The sequence below is a fragment of the Anas platyrhynchos genome, chromosome 7 (assembly GCF_047663525.1).
Source record: "Anas platyrhynchos isolate ZD024472 breed Pekin duck chromosome 7, IASCAAS_PekinDuck_T2T, whole genome shotgun sequence".
NCBI classification, from domain to species: domain Eukaryota; kingdom Metazoa; phylum Chordata; class Aves; order Anseriformes; family Anatidae; genus Anas; species Anas platyrhynchos.
In genome coordinates this window covers 36,209,803-36,236,870 of record NC_092593.1, presented here as the reverse complement: position 1 = coordinate 36,236,870, position 27,068 = coordinate 36,209,803, and the positions used below count along the sequence as shown (strand labels likewise).

Here is a 27,068-nt window from a genome sequence, read left to right as displayed (position 1 = left end):
ATTACCTGAAAATAGAAGTCTAGGATAGCAACCATATCTGTGCCTTCCGGAAAGCACTGAATGAAGGAACAAAAATAATAATAAATCTTTAGGTAAAGTTGCACACTGAGACAAAATTAAACCATATTCTTATCAGCATATGAAACAATAGGCAGATCTTAAACACTTATTCTAATGTAACAAGTAGAAAAAAAATCACCTCTCATTGAAAAATAATAATATAAAGTCAACAAAGCTAGGTATTAAAATATTTTTGGTACAGCTTTGAACAGCTTTAAATTGTTGAGTAGCAAAATGCATCTAGAATCTTATAAAATTATCTGCACGGCACAGATTATATATTTTAGCCATGATAATTTATTTGTTCTATGATACAGAAATAAGGTTACAAGTATCCAATTAAAACAACACATGTATTCACACCCTAAATGAGACAGGGCACTTTGAATACAATGCACATAGCATATTACAGAAAATTGTGTCATTCTGAACATCAAGTGAAAGAAACTAAGAATACTGATAGACTATGAAAAGCACTCAACCTTCAAAATACAATAAACAAAAGAGATCCACCTTTTTTTCTTTCAAGTAGTAGCCAATTGCAAAGTTTCTATCTCCACTCTCTCTCTCGGACTGGAACCTTGAAATAAATAAAAAAGAAGAGAGATCAAGCTTTCAGAAGTGTTGAAGTTCAGAGAAGCATGACGTAACTCAATAAAACTGCACATGAAGGACACATTACTTCTTAACACAAACATTCTCTTAACAGAACAAATTGCCATAAAAGCTCACCCCAATACACCCTGTTGGAGTGAATTAAGTTGAAGTCAAGCTTCAACAGCTGCATATGTATAGTACTGGTTTACCTATACCTACACAAGCTGACTTGCAGGTAAGAGAGAAGTGCAAGATCCTACTCTCAGAAGCACTCTTAAACAGGCAGTGGCAGGATGAAACATCTGACAATAAGCTGTAGTGAAAGGGTCATTCACTGACAATGTGGACCAAACTAGAGAGGAACTCAAGGATCACATTACAGTCATAACCAGACTGACGTCTGCACTGTTCATCGTGATGATTAAGTTAAGGATGAAACCTAAAGAAGGAATCTGTACGGATACAAAGACAGGTAATTTTCTCCTACCTGGTTATTCTATTACGTTTATATAGAAAGACAAGAGCCGCAGTGAGAGCTAGTACCTTCCATGGCAAGCACTTTGATGCAAACAACACGCAGGAAAAGCACCTGCTGCTTCTCTCCATGTGCATGCCAACTAGCACCCTGCATGCTACTCTGCGTGGAATCTTCACAATTTCTCACAATGCTGCCTCAAAAAGCTCTCAAGATTTCTGACATGCTACATATTGAGTTAACTGGGGAAACGGGGGAATTATTTTAGAAAAGGATGTAAATAAAGCACATAAAAAGCATGAAGAGTTCCACCTGTACAAAGTTTGCTTTCTCAACATTTGATACACAACCATTATTAGCATGCACACTTTAATTTTTAATATGAATGCCCGGAAGGTAAGAGTTGCACTTACAGCTCTCAGAGCCATAGCATCACAGCACTACGACAGAATAATGACATTTCAAAGAGAAAATGAACACTTCCATGTCAGATACAGCCATAGCGGTGACATCCAGAGACACGCACAACTTTATTTCTTGATAATTTTAAGCCAAAGATAGACCCTATGACATCAGGGATGAAATTACAGTTTCCATTTTAAGTAACCAAACACTGCTCTAAACTCATAGTGCCAACTGTCAGTTGAGGTATTTTTCACCTAACTTTATTAAGTATAGGAAAATACTCACGTAGCATTACTGAATCCAACATATTCATTACCAGCCATTTTATTCATGAATTGCATCACCTGTTAAAGACAGACAGAAGGGAGAAAAAAGGCATGCTAACATTTTCCAACATAAACAAAGTTGTAACTGATCAACTTTCAGCCCAGCCTTACCCTAAGACCTATCTTGCAACAACATTTTGCAAACGCAATCCAAATCACTACATGTTTAAACAACCAAACACAGATTTAAGAAGGACTAAAACTTCACATGCAGTTCTTTTGCATATTGAGACTACAATCACTCATTTTAATTAGAAGAAAGGAATATCAGTTCACTTACGTAGTCAAATTTTTCTGCATTATTTGCTCCTTGCTGCAAGAAAAGAAAAAATAATTTACAAAAATGTTAACATAAGAAACAAATAAGTTCACTTAACATCTATAGGATTTTTATTGCATATAACTAAAGTATGAGGCTAATTAAGAATAAGGTACTACAATCATTTAATATATAAATGAAAAATTAGTGTTAAGTAAGTCTTTAACTATCATTTAAGTAAAACAATCCTTTAAGAGTTATCAAACGCCTGCACGTTGAATATGAACTTAAACTGAAAAAGGTATGCTTTATTTTAAGTGCTCTCTACTCAACTTTACGTGTTTAACACAAGTAAAAGTAGTAGTTAATGCAAAAAAAATACAAAAATAGCTACAATCAGGATAATTACAATGAAAACACTAACTTTACATAGATTAGTAACAATAGGTAGTCTTACATTACCAATAGAGCTGAGCATAGCAAAATTCAGGCTACTGAGGCTAAAATATTTTCCATGGCTAGTGCCCATACTAAGAATTTGGACTGAAGACTTTAAATAAAGTGCTACCACTTACTATGAAAATAATTGCATTTAATCAAAACTATCTGATTTAATAGCTGATTAATGTCCTACCTATTAAAAAGTAAACAGAAAAAAATATAATTTCACATCATACAGGACAGTACATCACTTTGCTAACAACATAAAGTAAAATATTAAACAAAATAATAAGGATGCTGGGACATTAATTCTTAGGATCAAGGGGTTGCTTGCTTTGCTCTTGTTTTTTTCCTCTAGGGAGAGGATGGGGGTGTGGGTGTGAGGGGTGTTATTTGGGGCTTTTCTTTTTTTCCTTTTAAGAACAGTCTCAAATTTAGCAGCTGCCAGTTAAGGATGCATTGATTCTTTATTGTTATCTGACAGGCGACCTTTCACGAATTCTTATAGCAAGATATTGAAATAAGGGGGAGAGATTTAAGAAAAAGTGCATGGTTGACTGGGGGGAGGGGGATTGAGCTAGTTTTTTGAAGTAGCCAAGTAGCATCATCTTAGGAAGTTTAAAAAACTATGGCATTACATATACAAGTGGAAACAATACATCTGCAGATGGTTTTATGAATAATTTTAGTATTAAATATACTTTATTTAGCTATAACATTCTGTTAGCAAACTATTCAAGTTTCAAAAGATGTATTCAAGTATTCAAAACTTGCACAATGTTTAGTATGGGAACAGGGAAAAAGTGGAAAAAAAAAACTGAAGCTTTCTATCAACCAGTATTTTACTTATTAAAATGCATAAAAGCCAGTCTCATTTCCCACTCTACGTGGCTTAGGGTGTTGCAGGTAATCTCTGAAGCCCATGCATCAGCTCATCTACAAGAAGATGTGCAGTCATACACGTACGATCACTAGCTGCAAGGAACACCAGACTGTTTTGACAGAACTACACAGCCGTGGTTACCTTACAATTAAAAGTTAATAACCTTAAAGTCAATAATCTCTAGCTATTTCATAATAAGATTAAAAAAAATATGCTACATTTCATCAAAATGTTCCTGTATAATACCAGAACACAAGCCTTAAAAATTTAACTCCAAATCTGTTCAATGAAAAATAATTAAAAGAAGAAATTACCAACTTCATTGAACTGTTGCAGTTGTCAAAATATTCCATAGATCCTAATGCTGTAAAATATGTAACAACATTTAAACCACAAAAACCTTTTCAAACCTTTCAAATGCACAATGAACATCTTTTCTGGGAAAGTGGGTCAGCATTAGTTATGGGATGCTGCATTGATAATCGTATGGTTAGACATAATAAATTGAAACAAGTTCTTTGGTTAAAAAAAAGAAAGAGGGAGAAAGGGATCATGCTTTCTGCAAAAATATAAATACATTATACTTCACTTTTTTTTTGCCCAGTTGAAAAAAAATTCCTTGCCCTTCAACAAAAAAATGGCTTTTCTAGCAGTATATAAAATTGGTGGGCAAAAGACCCAATGCAAACTTGTTCCATATCAACTTCTTATTAAAAAAGGTTTAACAGTTGCATCTACTCTCATATTTTGGGAAGAAAATCTTCTGTATACTAACTCAGACGATGCCTTTTTAAGTCATTGAAGCTCTACACACTTCCATAGGTACTTTACACCAAAGAAGAGCATTGTTACAGAAAGTAGACTGCTCATAATACCTAAAACATTTGCCTGAGTAATCGTATGACCAAGACTTCAGTAGGGATTTAACATAAGGCATAACTAACACAGTAAACATTGCTTCCATTCACAGGACTCAAAAAGCATGGCATTAGTTTCCCTGTTTCAGCCCCTTACAGATGTACGCCTCCCTCCTTCTAAACATCTGGAGACAAAGACAATGCATGTTTTACAATGAAAAGCTAAGCATAGATATAAAATCTTAACAGAATACTGAGCAACTTTTCTGTAATAATTTAAACAAATATAAAGACACAAAAAAACCTTCTGTTCCTGCAAGTGCTTCTTATTTTTAGCTTGATTGTATAAGCTTATGAGGCTGGGAGCACCTGGACAATACCTTTTGCTTTTCTTTTTCTCATCAGCTGTGATGCAATTGCCCTGTCTAGGACATTGAGCATTCCATGCACTAACTGCACAAACACTTACTGCATTTCCAGGGACATATGCTCATATACACACTGACTGTATACATGCTTGTGTGTATATACATATGGAAAAACATCTCTAAATGAATACAAAATGGAACTGAAAATGTTAAGATTGAAGCAGTTTGAGAGACAGAAGATTCAAACTTGCAAAAGACAATTTGGTAAACCCTCAAAACCACAGTGGAAGTCTATCAAATTTGATTTTTTTTTTTTTTTTTTAAACTTTCATTTTTTGACTGTGACAGGTTCTTAGTGATCTTCCTCTTATTTAGAGAAGGCATTTCTATTATTTGTATTTCTACTGGAAAAATACAAAGCAATTGCTTAAGTTGCATGCCTATATGTACAGAGAGACACATGGATACCTACCAGAGCTTGCAACAACAAAATTAGGCAATAATTATTAGAAAAGTGGTTGCTGTTAGCCACTTTTCACTGATCAATATATCATGTTTATACAATTAGACCACAGAAGCTCTTACCATGTGTCTCTTGTTAAATTATTTTTCCAGTTTTGAATCCAAGCCAAACTAATAAGAATATCTGGATCACAAGACTTAAAAGAGAAGATGATGATTAATAAAAATAAATGTCTAGAACTTTTAAAGTTATAACTTAACACTATATTGTGAGGAAAGCACGGAGGAAAGGAGTCCTAACTATGTTACAGGGCAAGGAAAGAATTTTTGCATTAACTGCCACATACTGCTCTACCAGGTGTTCTAGGCCAAGTAACATGTAACACTTTTGAGTTGCAATAAAAAGCAGAGACTGATGTGAATGGATGTTCTACTCCAAGTTAGTTACTACAAGACAATGAAAAACCCAGGAAGAGAGGAAACTTCTCCCAAATACATACAAGTATCTCACGATGAGGATCACAATGCCAACACACCTTTTTAAGTGGTGTGCATGTACACGTACACGTCGGGCTAACTGGAGCAAGAAGCAGACAGCAGTTAAGCTAAACCTGTACTATTTATTTTAACTATATTATTAAATAAGCCCATTGAGAAACGTCTATCTTTTTCCCCTCAAGGGTTCAATAAGATTGTGTAAGCTTCCTACTAACCGCACCCTGGCAGCGAACAGACCCCCAGAGCAGCTGGGCAGGTTTTTACACTGCTCAGGCTTACTGGTGTATTTCGAATGCTCTGAAGTATGAATCACAGATTAACGCTCTGCTTTTTATGCTTAAGCGAAGCTTTACTAGTTAGATTTTTTTCAGGGTCAACAAAACCAGCATTTTCATCTTCACCTATACTAAACTTTTTTGCAGAGGCTGTGAACACTGCTGTGCCCCCGAGCACATCTAAGTGCCCCTCACATTAGTTCATCAGCACAGAGTGCTCCACTGAGCCTTGGCATCTGTTTTCCCTGGCTATGTAAACAGATCCTGCACGAACTTGTCAACACTCAGGGGATTTATATACACCACCATCACCCAAACCTTTGCTGCTACCCTCAGAAAGCTTTCATCTACGGACACAATCTTGGCACTTAACAATAAAAAGTTACTTAAGATGCCTCGCAATTCCTTGCACAGCCACGCGCCTCCTTCTACGTGTCTCACCCTGAGCCCTTCCTCTCCATCTCGGCTTCACTGCTGCCCTGCTGCCAGCCATGGCTAAGTGGACACGCCACCACTCGTCTTCTGGATGTGATGCACTTTGAGGACTGAGTTTCAAGTTTCAGAAAGAACAAGAGACCAAAGCATTAAAACTCCCATCTACACTGAAGGTAATAAAGACTTCCCAGTCACTGTGATTTGCAGAGAGCTAGGTGGTCACAGAGCACCCATCTGTGCTACGTCTGTCCAGCAGCTGCATCCTCTTGTTTCAGGCACCTGCATTTCCTTGGAGACCTGCAAGATTTTATCATTTGATTCTAATATCATTTCTTCACATCAACTCGTGTAATTGCCACTACTGTTCTCTTTTGATAAGTCATATCGTTACAACAATTGTTACAACAATTTTGAAGTAATTGGTGACTAGTAATAAAGGCAAATGTCTGTACAGTAACAAACAAGCAAAAGGGTTCTCAGGGCTTTTCAAAATTTTAATTAAAAATCAGCCCACGGTATTGCCTCTTGCTAAAGGATTTTTATGCTAAATATGTGCTTTAAACAGTCTGTGGAGTGCAATGCAGGTATGGTTAGAACAGATCCATCGGTTAAGGCACCAAAGTCTCAATGCACAGCAGGTCCAAGCACTGCAGGAGAATCATATAAGCAGGTAAAAGTATATCATTACTCATGCCTAAGCTAAATAAATATAAAACTTGCAGGTTTGTTTTTTTTTGTTTTGTTTTGTTTTTTATTTTTAATATTACGAATAGCAAGTACTAAACCTTACAGTTTAGGTCTGTGCTGTCTCCGTTCTAAGGTGTGAACACCTAATTCTTACTGCAGTCAAAACTGGATTCGGGACCCTAAGAACTGTTTCTCCCCCCTAAAGCACTGAAACATTGCATATTCTAACAAACAAAAAAAAAAAAGGATTACTCCAAGTTTCATCTCTTATCCACAAATAATCATCACTGATGTCAGATTTTAAGGGCAGTTATGTACAAAATCATGCATGCTAACAGCTGCTGAGTCCTGCACAGTGTAACGGGTGTAGGTTTTGCAAGACTTCTTTTATCAATTTATCAGAAAGAGATAAAATAGCAAACGTATCTCAAAGGAGGTAACAGCATTCTGAACACTGAAACACAGCAACAGTCTCTCCATAGCTATCAGCATGCTATCATTAGATAAACCTGGCATACAGGAGAAATTCAGCCATGTTTAATGACCCTTTCGTTTTCTTGGACTCCCCAAGCCAAACAGAGTCCATATATGCAAGTAACATCTTAAATGAAATAGACGGAATTCAGATGAACTGAGGGCAGAACGAAAGGTTAATGCAGCCACCTTTTCCAGGAAAAAAGGGTAAGTCAGATTAGATCCAATACAAACTTGAATCTCTTAACTCACTGTATAGTTAGGAGGAATGTTGCTAACTTGCAGACCGTAAGGAAGTTATTTCACAAACCGTGAGATAGCTGTAAATAAATAGCTGTATTTTTCCACAAAAAAATATAGCTATTCATTTCCGTAGCCCTCTATGTAGTTTTCCTCAGAATGGTATGTTTAGTTTGGTTAGTTACTCAAATGATAAATGGTATCTTAGTGAAAGTATTACATGGATATCTACATTGTAATCATAGTGAAAACAAATAATGAAGTGATAAGTGTGATATGCGTCCATTAGACGTGCAGTTACCACATGCAAAGACATCGGTGCAGTGCAATACTCTTCATAAGAACATTACAGAAAAAAGAAAAAAACACAAAGCCCACCCTGCAAAAACAACCCCCCAACCTGCTAACAAATATCACAATTACATGCAGTAAACAAAACCGTTTTGTCTATTTACAAGTAAACCATTTATCAAGAACTATGTGCCTTCTGCAAGAGGCACATGCTCGTGTTTTGCCTTATGACCAATTGGACATGTTCTAGTACAGCTAACATTTTGACAAGTGTGTAAAGTCAGATTTTAAAATTCACTATTATCCAAGTGAATTTCAATGCTCAGTCAACCTTTAAAAAATATTAAACGCGAGTAAATTTACCTGTCATACTTAAGGCCATTTTCTTTCACCTACAGCTATTAAAGATAAATGTCTTTAAGCAGGAGTTCTTACACCTTCTTTAAATATAAAATAACAGAAAAATCATGATCTAAGTAATTTTAAAATCAACAATTTGGAAAGAAGAGGTAGGAAACACACTGTAGCTAATGAACTGTGAAACATAACCAAGACAAAGGCTGTAAACAAGATTTTCAGATCTCTCAGTAACAGCATTAAGTTTCCTACTTCAGAACTCGGGGGGACCGACACGTTCCCCAGAACTCTAAGCAGGAATCCTGAATTCTACAAATATTTTTCGCATCAGTGGCTATAAAAACAAAAGGCAGAAAAAAACAAGTAAAGTATCTGGTAAACTTTAGCATTACATGAAATTTCCACCATTTACAACTTCAAGAGATGCATAGTTATTCTAATGACAAAGAAAACACTGCTTTCCAGAAGTCGCAACATCATGGGCTAAAGACGCTAAGTCTTTATTCAGTTTCCAGTTTACTCAGCAAAATAGAGGCAACAGTTTCTAAACACATTTGAGAAAGCACATTTAACATCCTGAATGAAACTACATCCCAAAAGTTCAATGTCATTCAGTCGTGCAGTATGTTTGTTAATAGTAGACAAATTTAGAATTAAGACTGAGGTGGGAATATAACTACATTGCTCATACAAATTACAAGATCTTCTATTTCTTCTGCACAGCAAGAAATATTATTGTAAGTTTATGTTATATAAGCATTAGACATTCAGAAACATATTTGAGTGCTACAAAGTATATTTGTGAGGACATACTCTTAACATTGAATACCAGGCAATTCTCTCAAAAGTATATAAATTGTTACACAGTTAAAGAAAGAAACAAAATAAACTAAAAACACTACTAATAAAGTTTTTATTCTGCACTGTTACTTCTTTGAAGAACTGTTAGTCTTACACTGCCTTTGTTTGGGAGTGTTACTACTTAGAAAACACTACAGCTGGTCTACCTGCTAATCCTGCCATCCAATATTCCAACACATGCAACAAAAACATATGATACTTTTCTACATTCTATTAAAATATTCTTAGAGAAACTAGAAGTTAATTTTTTACCTTGATTAAAGATGTGATGACAATTGCTCCAGCATTCACCATAGGGTTATGAGGCCTGTCTGTGAAATAAAAGTTTTCAATTACAAATCTATCCCAGGACACAACTGTCAATCAAAACCAGGTGTTTCAGTGAAAAACGATAAATATGAAATATATGACTTGAAACAATGATGATAGAATATAGTCCTGAACTATATAATCCTAAATTGTAACACTAAAACTATTGTAAGTTTTTTGTAATTCTGAGCAAAGCACTTTAAAGCTTAGCACACGCTCAGCCTAACGCTCCTTAACAACGCAGTAAAAGAATCAGACTGGCAATGTCTTTTCTTGAAAATTTTGAATCCTCTGCATTGATCCAAGATTTGATAAACCCAACATCTGCAAGCAGAACAACCCCCAAGGGACTTTCCAATTTTTCTCCAACTTACCAAGTCTGAGTAATTTAAAACGTTCAACAGTTACTTAAAAAATAAATAAATAAAAATTCTTGAATTTCCTTATTACTGTACTTAAACACAAAAACTTGGTTCTTTTCAAGAAACAGAGGTTTCTGTTGGCTTCTTGTGAAATACAAACATCACTTTACTCATCCTCACCAAGATTTAACATTTTACGGTTAGCTTACACCTGCTATGCTTACATCTTTTTATCACTAATCTCCATATCAACAGTATTTCTGCATTCCCACTGGAAGAATCACCACTTAAAAAAATAATCCTTATCAGTTGTCTACTTTTCTTAACGAGTAGTTTTCATTCATCAACATCTACCTCCTACAGATTTCCTTCCTTTTTTTAAAACTAACACTTCTGCTGTACCATTTAACTAGGATGTTGCTCTTTAAGGGTTCTAGTGTCTGAAAGTGTCAGTTTTCACTACTTCGATACTGCAACAGGTTTAAATTCTTCCTTTTATTTGCTTTATCTCCAAATTTGGAAAAAAAACAACAACAATTAGAAATACGAAGCATTCACTTTTGTTAATACACACTAAAGGAGCTTGATAATTGCTTCCTAGAGATCGATCCAATACACTACATGTACACACACATACTGTTTTCCCATGAAATTTACACTGGGTCAGGGTCAATGGCACTTGGCCACCCCTGACTATCAGAATAATCTCCAAAAAATAATCAAGGTCGTTTTAGTATTTTTCTGAAAGTCAGTATTAAAAAGATTTTTTTTTCCCCAAACAAGTAAGTTATTCTATTAGTGAAAGGTCAAGACCATTAACTTATGCCCAAAAAACGTGAAGCTCCCCTAAGATATAAACTTAGCCTATGTCCTGTTTCTGAAGCCATCTGGGCCAGTCTGCAGGTCTGCAATCAACCTGTGAATTGTCCTCATTTTCACTCATTTGATTGTATTTGAGATCTGCATACACCACGCATCCTGTTCTACTCCTATCAGTAATACCAGTGACCTGGGTCAAAAATATTTGTCTTTTGATTAAAACTGCATTTGAGAAGGGAAAACCATGTCGTTTCAATAGCTTCTGAGCTCCACCTCATTAGGGACCAAAAATCTCTTCAATCCTCACTTGCGTTGCAGCATGTCACTGAATGGCATTGAGCTTTTTAGTCTCAGGGTTCAGACGCTGCGTTAGCTTTTACCAAAGCCACGCACAGGTCTCTTTCTAAAGCAGCAGCAACTACTGATCTCCCTCTCAGTGGATGCAACCAGCAAAGGCACTGCACGTTGTACAATGAGAAGGAATGAAGGCTGCTAGGGTAATTGCAACAGTGCGCCAAAGAGGTGAGCAGACTCATCTGCTTATCTTCAGAAAGAGATAGCGAACTGGCACACACCACTAAACACACACACACTAATCAAATAAAGGCAATGATTTGCTTAGACTGAAAAAACATCTGTTACACTGCTTCCCTGCAAGTCTCTTGCCTTGTATCATCTCATTAGACTTCAGAGTAAATTCATCTTCTTACCCTTAATGAAAAGGGCAAGTGATAATAAGCATTCAATTCCAACTGGGATGCCCTAAGCCCAGCACTGAGTCATTTGCCTCGTGCACGAACAACCCACCTCCTGGCCTCCAAACATGACACGGGCTGTTCTGAGATACAGCTCTGCTTTTGCTGCGGGAAGGAGCTACTTGTCCACAAGATCCATCAGCACAGTGAATGAAAACCTATTTAACAGGTGTTTCTCCGGTGTTTCTCCCTCTTCGAGAAGAAGGGATGTGTTTTTTATACCTCCGACTGCCTGGCGCCCAGCAGGACTGCTCCAGCAGCCTGCCAGGCTGTCACACCACGTGTGACCCAGACCTTTCCCTCGGCAGCTCAGGTTACTCCGCTTCTCCTGACCTTGCTGGCCCACCGCTGGCCTCACTTGCACGGCTCTGCCTCGCAGTCGTTGAGCACAGAAAGCAGAAGTTGCCACACGGGCACCAAACAGACATTTTAATGCACACTACAGTTCATCACAACAGCTTCCTTCTGAAAGAGACACCAGCAGGCGCTTGTCTAGCACAAAAGCAAGGTAAACAAAGAGATGCAGTACCTCCCTATTTTAGTAACCTTCAATATATTAAAAAAAAAAAAAAAAGCTTCAGACAGATCTAAGCAGTTTCCAAATAGCTGCAGAGCACTTTATAAAATCCTGACTACAAACATGAAATCCCACCATATCAGAGTAAATAGGAAGCAAATGGATCAAATGAATACCTTCTGTATTTTCAGATCCAGTCCAAGGTACGTTAAACCTACCACTCTGATAACCAAGCTTCAGACAACACTTGATGTTTACTTGTAAATTGCAATCCTTTCTTCCCTCTGTCTCTTTCACTTCCAGAAGCACAACTTCCCTTCCTCTCCCTGTGACTGACTTCTGCTTTCTGTTTAAGGCCTGCAGAGAACCAGCTGTAAGAGCCTCTCACCCAGCACGTCTTCTCCTGTCTGTTGTCCCAGCCACACAGCCACAGACTTTATTAAAAATTACATCGTGTGCATGAGTCCTCTCTATTCACTTCATCGGTCAAACTCTCACTAGAGCCAATTCTCTTGTTACACAACAGTTCAATGCTGCTGAAGTCTAACAGTAATATAACAAGTCTAGCAATTCACCTTCTCTCATAATTTAATTTAAGAAGTGTAATAAAAAGCAAATTAAAGCTACTAGATTTTGTCATTCTATTAAGATGAAGAACAGAAAAACTTAATAGGATTAAGTCTTTTTTTTTTTTTTTTTTTTTTAATATTAAAGCTTTCTTAGGACATAAAAGGCAGTCTTCTTCATACTGTATGACGCTATTTGAGAACTATTAGGAAAGTCAGAACAAGGCCAACAAGCCTGAATTCCCTCTTGGGAAGTGCTAATGAAATACTACCGTGAGTATCACTAACATGCTAAAAAGAAGAAATGAACTGTCAAAATTTATCTGATGCACAAGGTTGGGAAAAGGGATTTCAAGGTATGTCTAAATATAATTATGCATTATAATTTGTGAATATCTGTATTAATATTTGCAATGAAAGTCAGAATTCAATACAGTCCTTGACAAAAATATCTAGGTCTTAGGCTATTAATCAAATATTAATTGGAGTACCATGGCAACAGAAACATTGGCTGTGCTTTTAGTGGCAGATCTGCTAGAAGCAGCGTTTGTGTTTCAGAGATAACATCCAGCACTTCCTCTAAGGCTACATGAGTCATCTTTCTCAGATTTTCACCATAATGTCTTCCAAAACTGCATTTTTGTGCCTGATTACTAATACAATATAAAAAAGAAATCTACGTAAGCACTATACAAGAAATTCCTACTAAAGCATCCCTGTCACAAGAAAAAATATAAATATATATATTATTTTGAATCACTAGCCAATTCCACTTAGAATATTCCATGGGAGGGTGTGCTCACTTTCACTTCTGGAAACTGGCCAGCACTAGCATTTGGCACCAGCACCTGCTTCTCACAGCACTGAGAAGGCAAGCGGTATACAGATTTCTTTTAAATCTATTTAGATCTTTGATTTTTTCCACCACCATTTTACAGAAGGCATAAAGGCGTGTTTGAAGAACACTTGCTATCAACTCAACTAAATGCAAGCACGATTATAAGCATACATTTCAAATACCTTCATTATCAAAATCCTTTTTTTTCCAAACAGCTAGATAGATATTAGCCAACTGGCCGAATTCAGCATATTTTACTAGTATTTTGTATTAGGCAAAATTGAGTGAAATACTTGGAAACAGTACCCCCTGGTAAGACCTAAGAGGATAGAGTAAAATGAAAAGACTGAGAAAGATGGGTAGCTTGTTTTGTAATTTTCTGAAATTGAGTATTTGCATTATTAAATGTTATGTAACTCTTACCATCTTCATTCAGGAACAATTTGTTGAATCTTAATCCACTAGGTTCTTTACCGACATATCTGTGCACGTACTCTGTGCCAAGATCGTTAACAGCAATAGCATATTTCAAAGGCTTTACACAGGACTGAAGACAAAAAGGAACTTTGGTATCTCCAACTGAATGCCTGAGAAAAACACAGATGAAGACGCTTAAAATCTCCCGTTTGCTATCTGTGGCAAGTGCAATATGAATTTATTCTTCAACATAACAGGACCGGTAACAGGAACAGCCCCCAAGAAACAGATTATTATGTAAACTACATCCTAAAAAGCAGAACAAAAAAAGGTTTGGGTTTTAACAATTGCCTCCATAAACTGAACACGGCAAAGTCACTTGTTGGCCATTATTACAGATATAGCAAAATAAAAGCAAATTAAGAAATGGGTTTGTACCAGAGCAAGTCACCTCAGAACTCTAGTACCACATTTATTCAATAGAGTACAGTTAATCTGAATATAGTCCCTGTACATATTGATGGATATCGAAACAAAGATGAGAGCCAGATCAGTTTTGGAATTCAAGGGCAGAAGTCGAATGGCTGGACACATATTCCCTTTGATACTGGCATGGGTATTTTACTGCAATCATGAAATACCATCTTTTGGAAAGTTTACTTTCAACACCTAATTCAGACTGCTCAGAAGGATGACTTCAACAAGCAGCATAAGCCCCTTTTAGAACAAAAGGCTCCCAGACACCGCTTGTCTGATGTCAAAATCAGAAGTGCATTTGCTTCTTTTCTTTGCAGAAAACTTGAGAAGCGTTCAAAGAAATTCACAGAAACATTTTGGCATTGCAAAATCTAACATTAGTCAATATTAAACATTATAAAAGCTACTACTATAAAAGCTGCCATTAGCATATGTTGTAATACCCAAAACAAAGAAAAATGCTAATTCAAGAGATCAAAAAGGGCAACTTTTTTCCCCCTTTTAGAGGTATTTTACTATCAATACATTATAAATCAGCCACTTAAGTAGGAAGCTGAAATATTAGTCTAACACTTCACAAAGAAAATGAATGCATTTAGGAGGCACATGAAAACACTCGTACAGCGCTTCCCTTAGAGAATACTTCCTTTTTACAGAATACGCATCTGAAATTTTTCAGTGATGTACAGTGATCGTAATTCCTTTCCTGCATTTAAATATTCTCACCATGCCACTATTACTAACTTTTAAGAACATCATGGCCTACAAAAAAAACTCAAGGCATGGATGCTATTAGATAAAGATCATCAGTTTGCAAATTTCACATAAGCTTTGTCTCTATTTTGCCCTTTGGTAATCACTGAAATTACCCTCAGCTTTATCAATTTATTGTCAGCTCAAAAGAACAATATAATCCTACTCCAAATAGTAGTTACAAATACTATTTAAATGGTATTTTTAAAAAACTGAAAAATAATTCAGCTTCAAAGAAGTTGGAAAAAAAAAAATCAAGAATAATGACCATGTAGTTTTTACTTCTTAAACAACTCCAGCAAAGCTTTTTGTTTAGTAAGAGTTACAATAACATGAAACACTGTATGTCTCAGAGTTTAAATCACTGAAATGCAACATCTACAAGTTAAAAATATACCTCTGTCCATCCACTGTGCAAAGTGACACACCCCACAAATCCGGGCTGAACTTTGCCAGTTGTGGAATATAGTCAGCAACCTATCACAATGAAAAATAAAAATATACGTTATAGCTAAATATTTTGGATGGTATATGGTAGCATATATTAATTTTAATAAATGCCTGTGGAAAGGATAAGAGATACAACTGAATTAGCTCACAAAAACAAATGTAAAACCTCTTCATAAGTTATTATGTTGATATTAACATTAAATATTTTTCCAATGAAAGAACAAACTCAGCATTTTTTAGGAGCAGTGTGTCCTATTTTATGTAAGATTTAGGATTTCCAAATAGTAACATTTTAACTTGTAACAAAGTTTGGGGTTTTTAATTAATTGCTCACTGAAAATAAGCACTAAAATAAACTTTAATTACTAACTTCAGTGCAGTATTGACAATTCTTTCTGTCATACAACTTACCAGATATATAAAGTAGTATAACTTTTATAGACTAACGTCAGTCTCACAAACTTTACAGCGGTTTTATAATTTAGGTAAAATTAAGAATGAACGCTATTTTCTCTCTTTAACCTCAAAACTTCAAAAGACCATTAAAGGTATGGAGCTAAAATCCTCTCTTAATTTACAAGTTGCAAATACAATTGAACTTCCATCACTATTTTAATCCGTTACCAGTTTTACATTTTGCTAAAGACATGAAGAAAAAATCTCTCTACTAGAAAAAGAACAAACGAGCTTGGTTAGTATCAACAGATCTAGAGAAGTTTCATGTTGAATTTACAAGCATGGTTACCTTTCCTCCAGACTGTTTTTTAGCACTTTCATATAGCTCATCGATATGCGAAGTAAACGACATGAAATCTGGAATGACAAACTTCCTCCTGAAAGCTTGAGTAAGCAATACAATATTACTTTGTACACACCTGCAAGAAGTTAAAAAAAAAAACACAGATTAGTTTGACAAAGCTGACAGAAAGCCTAGTTAAGAAGCACTTACATGATATTTAAATAAGGACTGTCGGTCCTTTCAAGTCATGTGCCTAGAAGAATAAGCCTAGAAGAATTTTCTATTCCATATTTTTAAATATTAGCTACAACTGTTCTGTTACATTCACTTTTATGCCTTCTTTTTTTAGCTTTAAAGCTCTCATTTCGAGTTCCAGCTGTGAGGTTGGACAGTGAGGTAACATCTCTTGGCCTTCAGGGGATCTTGCCAAGGGATCTAAGCCCCCATTTCCTAGGAGCAGCGCTCGTGCCAGCTGTCTGGCCCAGCCCGTGTTTGAAGAAGAGCTGAGAAGCAAGAAAGCTGCCAGCAGCCCAAACTGAACCGAGTTAAAAAATGCAGTCTGTTAGAATAGAAAAGCCAAGCAAGTCCTTGCTAACACCCAAACTCAATAGCTAACAGTGAACAGCACTCAAAGGCCTTCCCTTCAGGCCGTCCCCGTTTCTGCCGTCCTTTCACCCACAGGAGTCACACCGCTGCCCACGCCCTCCAAACACCAGGCCATCTGCTGCCTATAAAAAAATGATGAGGTGAAAAGAAAAGGCCTTATCTAGGCAGAACAGAGGGAGCACAAGTTGAGACAAGCTGTTCAAAGTGGCGCGTCCATGGGAGGGGGAATGGGAGCAGAACAGGAGCGTTATCAGGGCAGTTAAAGCACTGCCTGATAACGGGGATTAGCAGCCCTATCCCGGGGCAAGAAAGAGAAAGGGAGGCTCAACTCCAAATTCACAGTTCTGTTAACGTTCAGGCTGTGCTTTCTGGTAGTGTTAACAAAAGCAGGAACACATTCAGACAGATGGGAAGCGGAGCACAGGGAGGCCCTTACTAGGAAGGAGAACTTGTTCTTCCAAGGAGGAGTTACTCAGCACTCAGACACCACTTTCACTTCAAGCATTACTTCCCGCAATCCCGTTATTCAAAGTCTTCACCCGATTAGACCACCAAGCACAGTTCAAACTCTGGACTTTAAAGACCAGAACTGCAAATCCACCTGACAACCACTTCCAGCACTGGTAGGCCCAACTCTAACAAGAGTGATAAAGAGTGAAAGAGAAACAGCAGAGAAGTTTCTTCCGCACACACTGGTATCTTCTGAATTGCTCTGTCTGTAATAAACCTGTTAGCCTACATTAAATCAGCAGTTTCAGCTGGTTCTGTTGTTATTTGCTATGCTTACCCGCCCTCTTTTCACACAGCCTGCAGAAACCCTGTTCGCTTTTGTTCCCAGCCTCCAATTATAGATACCTTCACCAGGTGGAGCAACCCCTTTTTTCAGAAGTAGTTAAGAGGAGTCATGACAGCCATGCATGCAGAAGGAAAAACAGCATACACATGCATTAAGTTTAACCTTTGGATTTGCTTTGACATCGAGTGTATCACCTGGACAGCAATAAGTACTCTTGTAAAAAAAAATCTGAGGCTCACCGACAGCTATTAAAACAGTTCAAGAACACAAAGCATGAAAATCATGGCAATAAGAAGGCAGCAGGCAGTGAAACACAGCCCTCTTGTTACTCTCCTCAAGCATTTTTTTTTGGGAAGGGCATTTTTACATGCACCAATTTACAGCCAGCCTAGTGGCTCGCTTCATTAGTTCAATCACTTTAAGCTAGAGACTGACCGTGACTCTTGACCACATTTCTGCAAGTTATTGTTCCTCGACTTCTGCCAAGGTTAGTGTCTCCTTACTCCAGGCAAACGGAATGAACTCGGGCACTAAGCACAGAGGTTCAGTTAATCTAGCTGGGAATTCACAACAATTACTGAGTAGACAAATCAACAGGGGTGTTAATGAGCTCTGGCTAATGGGGCAGTGATACTTCCAATCAGAGGACAACAGTCTTGGCAGCCCCTAATAAACGGTCTGCGACTGACATCTCCCCAGTGGGGTTTCTGAAGTTCCAGGTAACCCGTTGGAGAAGAATGGTCTGAGGCTCAGGAGAAATGGAGCAGTATGAAAAGACCACAGGGAGAAATTTAAACGAACGTAGCAACGAATAACAATCCTGCTACAGTCCATCTTCAACAAGCCCTTATTATGCCCTGCCTGTATTAATAGAGTTCAAGATAAAAACACTGCTTCCTCATCTCAAATTTTCAGTTCTCCTAGCTTCACACCACCGTCACAATTTGTCCTCCCCCGGTGCATTTGGGTTGCAATAGTGCCACGCTGCTATTTACATGAGGACAAAGTAAAATAAGGTGAAAGAGACAGCGGTATGGTTGGCAAGGGCTCTGAATCCCCCTGTAATTTTGGCCATCGCAGGCGTGTGCTGCATTTGCACGTGCTCTGTCAGGGCTGTGCAGCTGAGAGGAACGCGTTAGTACCACATTTCAACAAGCTATTTTCTCCAAAGGGTAAAGCAGGGATTAAGTTCAATGAGCTCCCAGCAGAAAGATGGATGAGCAAAGAGAATGGATGTTCACAGATGACTCTCCCGTGAATATTTTAGTGACAAGTAAGAAATCATTACATCCGCTCCCTGCAGCGGGTTTGTAACTGATTTGCTTGCTTCATTCCCGAGAAGGCCAGAACTGCCAAATTCACAGCATATGTCACTCAAACAGCAAAATGCCCTTCAACAACGCTCTCATAGGAGACCAGGATTCAAGTCTTCGGATCTGTAGTAACTACCAGTGACTTGCATAATCTGCAAGTAAAGGTTTGGCTTGGATCATTTTGCTTCTTTTCCCATACAGCTTTTACACAAACCCCTTCTTTTTTCAAGTTCTGGCTCAGATTGGCAATTACTACTTTCCTGAAGCAAGTAGATACCTGCTAAAAACACAGACTCTGAACTCTCACAGATTTTGAAGATCTGAAGACCTATAGCTAGGCTAGCTATAGAGCAGAAGGGGAAACTAGCAAATCTTTCCGCTTAAAAAGCTTTAGAACAAGCACTCTGTGAAGCTCCATTTCCAGCTAGCAAGACTAGGTTTGTGTAAGCATTCAAAATATTTAGACATTGTAGAAAAATAAATTCAACATTAACAGCTTTTGACAGAGGAGGTATTTATAGTAGCATAGCAAAAGTCCTCTACATCTTCTGTCAAAAGCTTTTTAACTCCTCAAACAAATAGGATGAAAACATTTATTAATACCTGGGTTAAGCACATCTAAAATTAAAGTTTTCCTCAGGATTTGCTGCCTAGATTTAGAGAGCAGCACAGCCGTTCCACGGGAAATAGATAAGCCTGTTTGAGATCTCGTAACAGATGCTTAGAACGGAACAGACCCAGATTGCTGCTTCCTACCAGCAGATCAGAGGAGATTTGGCTAGCAGGACCACAATTCTAGGTCAATAAAGCAGGACAGGCAGTACCTTGTGACAAAGGCTAAGCCTAAAAAGCCAAGTTACCCAGAAAATCAATCGAGTTTCAACTCATAGCTATTAGTGTTGCTCAGCTACCATCTCACTCAAGTTTACACCCTTGTCAAACTGAATAAGATCCAAACACCTTACGCTTTTCCTTTGTGCCACACACGTTGACCAAAATGTTGTCAGTTAAGAAACAGTGATTTTTGCAAGTCCTCTTTTTCTGTCAGCAACAATTTGTAAGCTAAGGAAAAAGCAAAGGGGGTGGGTGGGAGGATTTTTATTTTTTTTTTTTTAGAAATATTGTTAGAAATTTTTATACAAGTTAGCTGAAATGTCATAAAATAGATCTGACTAGTAGGATGTGTCATAACATGCACACTTCACGAGACAAACTGGAGTGGATAATCTTCCATATTTGTATAGCTGCTTAAGTTTCATCTAAATACTTTATCAAGTCGTACCATAGCAAAGGTACCAAAAGATAAAGAGCAGAACTCACACCGTAAGCTAACTGGCATGCTACAACCCCTCTAGAAAGCTTTCCTCTGTAAGGCATCATGCTACCAAGGCTGTGTGGTGTGTCACACTGATGCAGCTCCAACAGCTGACTCAAAAGACGTACAGCACCCGCTCTGGCTGCAACAAGTGCATCTGTGGCGTGTTCAGTTCTAAGAACTCCAGGGATGAGAGATGGAAAACCAAAATTGTGCCGTGGAGATCTCATCCAAGTTTTTAATTTAACACCAAGACATCAAAAAGCCCAAAGTCTTCAAAAATAAGGCCATTTAGGTCAAATTGCAACCTACAGTTTACAACCAGTAAAAAGGTGTTAAAACTTCTGTGATAATGATGGACTGCAAAGATGCATGACCTAGGATATTTTACAGATAATTTGGACTGCGCTTAATTGATTTAGCTGAGTTTCTGTAATCGCTGCTCCATGTTGCTTATCCTTGCTGCTTTAATTGATCTAACAGCTTTGGACTCCAATCTGACGGAAGAATTACAGCACTGACTTTCACATTTAGGAACCTGCAGCTTCAGAGTCCTGAGGTTAAGTACAAGTGAGTGGGTGCATGATTGTATTTCACACCTCAAACACCTGGAGAAGAACGAAAAATCCAGGAAGCTTGTATGAGTCTCAAAATAGCTCTCTAATTAAAAAAAAATACTTGCTGACTTCATTTTATTTGTTTTGTTTAGTTTTAATATAGAGCCCTCATCTAAAACACAATTACTAGATCACCAATACAAACAAGCCTTCTAGCATAGGAAATATTTGCTTTTATATAAAACATCTTTCTCATTCAACCATACACCCCAGAAAGGCTTCTCACCCTACAAAAACAGCTTTTACTGTGCTGGCAACAACCACCAAAGACCTGCTCTTGAGCTCAAATGCAAGGAAGAAGTTAATCCATGTACCCTTAAGAAGTAACCCACATCAGCAGACTGAAAAGTTAACTGGTCTGTTATTTTGCCACACGCAGAAATGCGTAACAAATATACTTTTATATATCTATATATATTACATGTATAAATATGTAATCCGTATTTCATGAGCGTACTATATATGTACTTTATAAGCATATAATACACATTTGAAACAAGAAATAGCACAATGTTTATGTGAATATACACATGGGCACATATGTATACATGTGCACATACCTCAAAAATAGGCTACAAACTTCATTTCAAGGTTTAAGAGCACCTAAGCTTACAATCTTTTGGCACACAAAAACTGTAGGTACTGGAGCAAAGGAGTGTGCCGGGAATGAGCTGAAGACAAGCTGAACAGTGCTCAGATTGTTCAGCTAACTATACTCACCACAGACTTTTCTCAAAAAAAAAAAAAAAAAAAAAAAAAGTATCACTAAAATATGGCACATAAATCTTTTCCAGAACAGCACAAAGCGACATCTACAGTCCTAACTGTTCTCATCTCTACGTACCTTGAAGTACAGCTTCGTTCTGATTTTCATATATTCACTTAGAATTATCTACATGTGTGCCCCTAACTTGATGCCAGAAATGCTCTGGACATCTCACGCTACGCAGAAGCAGTTCCCTGAACTTTGGGTTACAAACGAGTGATGCAGAGAGTTTTCCATGCCCATACAAACTACTCCCTGCTGCGTCTATTTATTTCTTGGCATCTGACTGAGAGCTTCAGGCCAGGGTCAGATACACTGCAGGCAACGCTGATACGCGAAACCCTGATGGACATCACCCCATCTATCTGCTGCATGAAGCCACGGAACAAACTTGCACGATAACATCAACAGCAGGAGCGTGTCTGACCTCCTTCCTAATTAATTACACAGCTATATGCCACACGGCTCTCCTCCACAGGCGCCAGTAACACCCATGCAACATCCATTCACAATTGTAACATGAACAACAGAGAGCTTACTTTTTAAAAAGGTCTTTGTCCAGCATAACACCATCTGAAGTTGTTTGAAGGGTCAGTCTTAACATATCCATGCACTCTTTCAACCTGGGATCAGAGGTACGTAATCCTGTAGATTTGAGTGCCTATCACAATTAAACAATAATTACCAAAATGAAAAACGTGCGCTATTACAAGTTTTCTAATGCTCAGCCTAATTTATTGAAGTAAAAGGCATCTGCCACAGCATCATCAACATTTGGACAGCATTCTGACACCCTTTATTGATCCTTTTGCCACTTTGGCTACTTCTCCCATCGAAGGATTATTATGGTTTGATTTAAAATTCAGCGACCCCACTATTTTATTCAAGTGCAAATATTACTTAGCCCTGCCACAGACAGAGAAGCTTTCACGCATTCTCTCGTACAGCAAGTAAGCAAATAAATAAATAAATAGCATTCTCATTCACTTAATTACACCAGCAGCGTTGGGGGCAGTTACAGTCCTTGTTGCAGCTAACTATGTGCAACATTCCTTGATTTATGTTCTTGCATTTCGTGTTTAAAAAGGCCTGTGGTAGTTGGCTTTCATACAGCGCTTTGGGATAGTGAACTTACAGTTATGAATTTATGAACGGGTATTTTTTCTTGTCCTTCTGCAATAGTATAGAAGAGCAAATCTTCCAAGCTGGGAAGGAGACCTTGCTTCACTTTACTAAAAAATAAAAATAAAATACACGCATGGATTAGTTTAGTGAGTATTTTTATTTATGCTTGCATTATTCACAAGAAAACACATTCTTGCTACCAATACAACAGCTATTCAAAGAATGCTTTTATTAACATTTGAAGTTTAATTCAGCTTAAGGTAACAAAAATGGTTAATATTAAAGTATACAGTACGGCACTACACAAAAGCAAGAACATTTTTACCACACTCATGTTTTTACTGACATACGTTAACTTCCAAGGTTATATTTAGCAATTCTTTAGAGCAGATTCGGTACAGTTCCCCCGGCTTTATGCTGCAGAGGACAGAAGCATTACTTGCACAAAGGATAAAGCATCTGTAAGACTTAAAGACCCGCAGAATAAAACTAGAAGAGCAGACCGATGCAAGAGTTGTGCAGATAAGAGAAAGCAAGAGATGATGCTACGTGGATCATTTTCTTCAAGCTAATCCTCTTTTTGTTTGTTTGTTTAGGAGCCCCTTGAAGTCCCTTGTCCTTCGGGAAGCTTATATAAGCCCCAGCAGCTACAGGGAAAGCAAGCAAAGCCATCTGCAGCCTATCAGGGAAACCTGAACGAGCTGAGGCACCAGAAGCAGCAGGGTAAATAAACGCGCAGTACAGATGCATCTTCAGCAGTCCGTGCGTTTATCAGCATCATACAGCAGCTCTGCAATTCTTCCACATTTCCACAATTTCGCTGGGGCACATACACCTGCAGGGGCTCCTAACACATCTCCATTTTAAGATGAAGACACCGAGATCCTGTCCGAAGGGGAACGCTGCACTGCTGAGAGCTTGCTTAGCACCCCCAGGGGCTTCACCTCAGAGTTTCACCTTTCCTTGATATGGCAACGCACCCCACGGCGGGCAGGGGCGCAAGGCTGTGCGCGGCTCCTTATGCCAGGTACGCTGATCAGGCAGCTGGGAGGCTGCTCCAGCAGTGCAGGCTTCCAAACCGCTACAGGCAGCGGCAGCAAAGGGCCTCGGCTCCTCTCACAGCCCCCTGCCACGCTCAGGTTTGTTTCTAGACAAAGTCAGTTTTGACCAACCAACCTGCTGATGCTTGACAAGCAAAATTAAAAAGAGTTTCCCGGTCAATGTAAACACAAGCTGAGTGAAATAGATCATCCGCAGTCTTGTGTTATTTCAGCCATGAATTTTAACTCCATCCTACAACCTAATAGCATGGAGACCGCTTTGTTACATACAGAGAAGTTACTGCTTGAAACTCCCTACCTGAAACTGGAACATTCAGGGTTTTATCATTTTATCCCAGCCCTAGCTTACCAGAGTTCAGCAACAGGTCAGGCTCATGATTCATTATTTTTAATAAAAATCTGATTATGTCCACGTACCGTTTTAAATTTAAAGGCAACCTTCAGATTGCACTCTACCTCCCTCCTTTCCTCAGAACCAGCAGTAAAAACCTCACTTCTCATTTTCCGATGGATTTAATGCTCTGTCCTTACGTACTAAGAACAGAAGACAGCTTTGTAAGCCAACAGAACTCGCCTTGTCTTCCAGGCTGGATTTTTTTTTTTTTTTTTAAAAACTGATGCTGGCTGACTAACGCACAGACAGGCTGGCAATTCAGCCGAGACAAACGCTCGCAGCTACCTCCAGCAGATTTCTGGAGGGAAAACTCCCTTTTTCCCTACAGAAAACTCACGTCTTCCACGCAGCACACTGCACCTCTGATCTCCTGAGGACAAGACTTGTTCCTGGCTCGCTGAAGCTCTGTCGGAGGAACCTCCCCTGCTCCACTTTAACAAAAAGCCTCTGGATGTGTTGGCCAGTTAACTGACATCCTCCCTAATGACAAGTTTCTGAGCTGTTACTCAGCGCCTCACAGCTGATCCAAATGGGGAAGTCCTGCCTGGGAGAGAGCAGAGAAAAGCTTCAGGCATTCCAACCAGATTCTTATCTGCTTCTTCCTTAGATTTTCATCTCTTACAGGGATGCACCTTTCACAGAGTGAATTCCCTCGTAAAGTTCCCGTATCTTTCACATCTGCTGCTGCTCAATACCAGGTCAGTCAGCTTCATTTAGCAATGGATCCGCACCGACTGCCAGACCAAAGAGGATGGCGTTCAATATATTTGCAGAAAAGCGCTCCGTGTCAAACAGTCCATCTCTTGATAAAGTTTATCAGTTAAATAGAGGTGGAAAGGCTTGCTCTGCAGTTTATCAGGTCAACGATGGCAGCAACTAATGTTTGCTTAACCTAAAAGCGACGTTTTGGCACCGTGAGCACACTTACTAAGACAGCACTGCTCAGCACAGGCTGCAGAGAGCCCTGTTTTTCAAGGCAGGAGAACAGCCGAATAAATGCCAGCTGCCAGGTCACTCCATTTTGTGAGCCATGACTTTTGGTAAAATTAAAAAAGAGGAATGACCAAACCTGGACTTGCAGCTAGAGTTCAGCAGTCCTCTGATCTGTGAGCACTGCTGGATGCTCCACGCTGCTCTTTTAGGAAGGGCTGAATGCACCAAGTCCCCAGCCAAGGACTCTGCAGTCCCTGTCGCTCCTTCCCTCAGCTTGTCCTTTTCCGTCAGGACAGTGCTTAGACCAGGCTCCGTGGAGAAAGTTCTTCTAACCAAAGCTGAATTACGATGATAATTGAGAAGTGAAATATCAAATGTGGTGGCTGACTTTTGTTATTTTAGCCAGTGCCTTCCAAGGGATGGCCAGAAGCTACAACTCATCCCACACAGGCTACCCACCCACTGAGCAGGCTGCCACTTGTGCTACCTATCAGGGAAGGGAGACTACAGCCAGGAGCCCTTCTCCTGGAAGCACATTCCTGCTTCAGGACGTAACTGGCAAAATGCAGAACAGAACAGAAGATATGATGCTAAGGCTAACAACACAGCTGACATTACCAGCCAGGAGACACCAGCCATAAGCACACGGGCCCACAACTGCAAGCTGCCAGGGCTGCAACCTGCAGCTCCTCTGCGTGAAGCAGGCATCCCGCAGAAGTTGTCCCAACCCTGCTGGCAACTGGTTTCCAACTCGAAGACCTCAACACCTGCCAAGTCACTACATAACCAGCCTCTGCCCACAGGCACAGACAGACCCCGAGCTCAGGTAAAAAGCTATCTCCAGAATTCACCCCGCCCTTGAAAAGGAGCAGCAGTGCTCCTTTCTGATTTCCTAAGGAAAACAATGACAATGGTAGAAGCACAGCCATCCTGCTGTGCTCCATCCACAAGTACCTCCTCTCCTGTAAATTACCTGCACTTCCATCAGTGGCTCCTGTTTTGCTCCTCCTCCTCGCCCTAATAAACACCTTCATAGTTCAGAAGTAGCTTATGCTAAGATGAACTATGCTTGATCCTATTACTGTCCAGTATGAAATACTGGAAGGCAAACACAGTTATACCTAACGGAGAAGCACAGACTATCAAATACTGCACAGGTTTACACGCTTATACTTTAAGACAGTACTAGGTTACTGCATTTTAAATATTTAAGCACGAAATGATGATTATGTTTTAATCCACAGCCTTCAGTCAGCAAAATCACCAGCCTATGACCACTCCTCTGCTTAATCTCAAGTATTTCTTCTTTCCAAAATGCATTAAGTTTCAGGTGAGCACACCGAGTGAAGGCTGAGTAGCAGCCATCAGGGGGTGGGAGGAAGATGTTCAGGGGAAAGAAGCACATGGGGATCTGGAGGAATATATGGGTTATGTAGTCAGATCCTTGTTATTTCATCAGCTACAGGTCCCTTTATTACACTTACCATATGAAGGACTAAGCCATTCTAAGTTTCTGTATAGCCTTTGCAAGAAACACGTTAGGTTTGCGCTTGCAACTACTGCTCTCCCTACAGGGGGACCATTAAGCAAGCAAACAAGCAAGAATATCTTCCTTTGACTTAGGTTATTCCACTATAGAAATAAAAAAAAAACAAACAGACACACACAAAAAAGGCAGTATAAAAGGACAGCTGCCTTCCCAGTTGTGGAATCTCCAGTTCCATCTACCAAACACAACTCAAATGTCTGCTGGATGGCGAAGCGCTGGAACTGGCAGCACACCGCCTACACTGACACGGGCCAGTTGTTAATTTAGTCCAGAAACCTGCCTTCCGAAGCACTTCGCTCTTCTGAACCCTGCGCTTTGTCTTAGCACAGCAATGGTTTCC

At 38.9% G+C, this 27,068-nt stretch overlaps 1 protein-coding gene across 5 annotated transcripts in view; it reads right to left on the bottom strand.

The window, feature by feature from the left end:
* The window catches only part of GLS (glutaminase), a 53,354-nt gene that overhangs the window by 23,185 nt on the left and 3,101 nt on the right, over positions 1-27,068 (bottom strand). For 3 of the 5 annotated variants that reach the window (XM_038181800.2, XM_038181796.2, XM_038181798.2), the window contains exons 2-11: positions 22,802-22,898; positions 22,206-22,327; positions 16,260-16,389; positions 15,462-15,541; positions 13,841-14,004; positions 9,504-9,562; positions 2,144-2,176; positions 1,823-1,881; positions 574-640; positions 6-56 (exon numbers count right to left, since the gene is read on the bottom strand). In XM_038181800.2, the coding sequence (XP_038037728.2) occupies positions 6-56; positions 574-640; positions 1,823-1,881; positions 2,144-2,176; positions 9,504-9,562; positions 13,841-14,004; positions 15,462-15,541; positions 16,260-16,389; positions 22,206-22,327; positions 22,802-22,898 (862 nt within the window). Of the gene's footprint in view, positions 1-5; positions 57-573; positions 641-1,822; positions 1,882-2,143; positions 2,177-9,503; positions 9,563-13,840; positions 14,005-15,461; positions 15,542-16,259; positions 16,390-22,205; positions 22,328-22,801; positions 22,899-24,583; positions 24,599-27,068 lie in introns of those variants that run through there. The other 2 variants (XM_072040508.1, XM_038181799.2) reach the window with 2 other exon arrangements.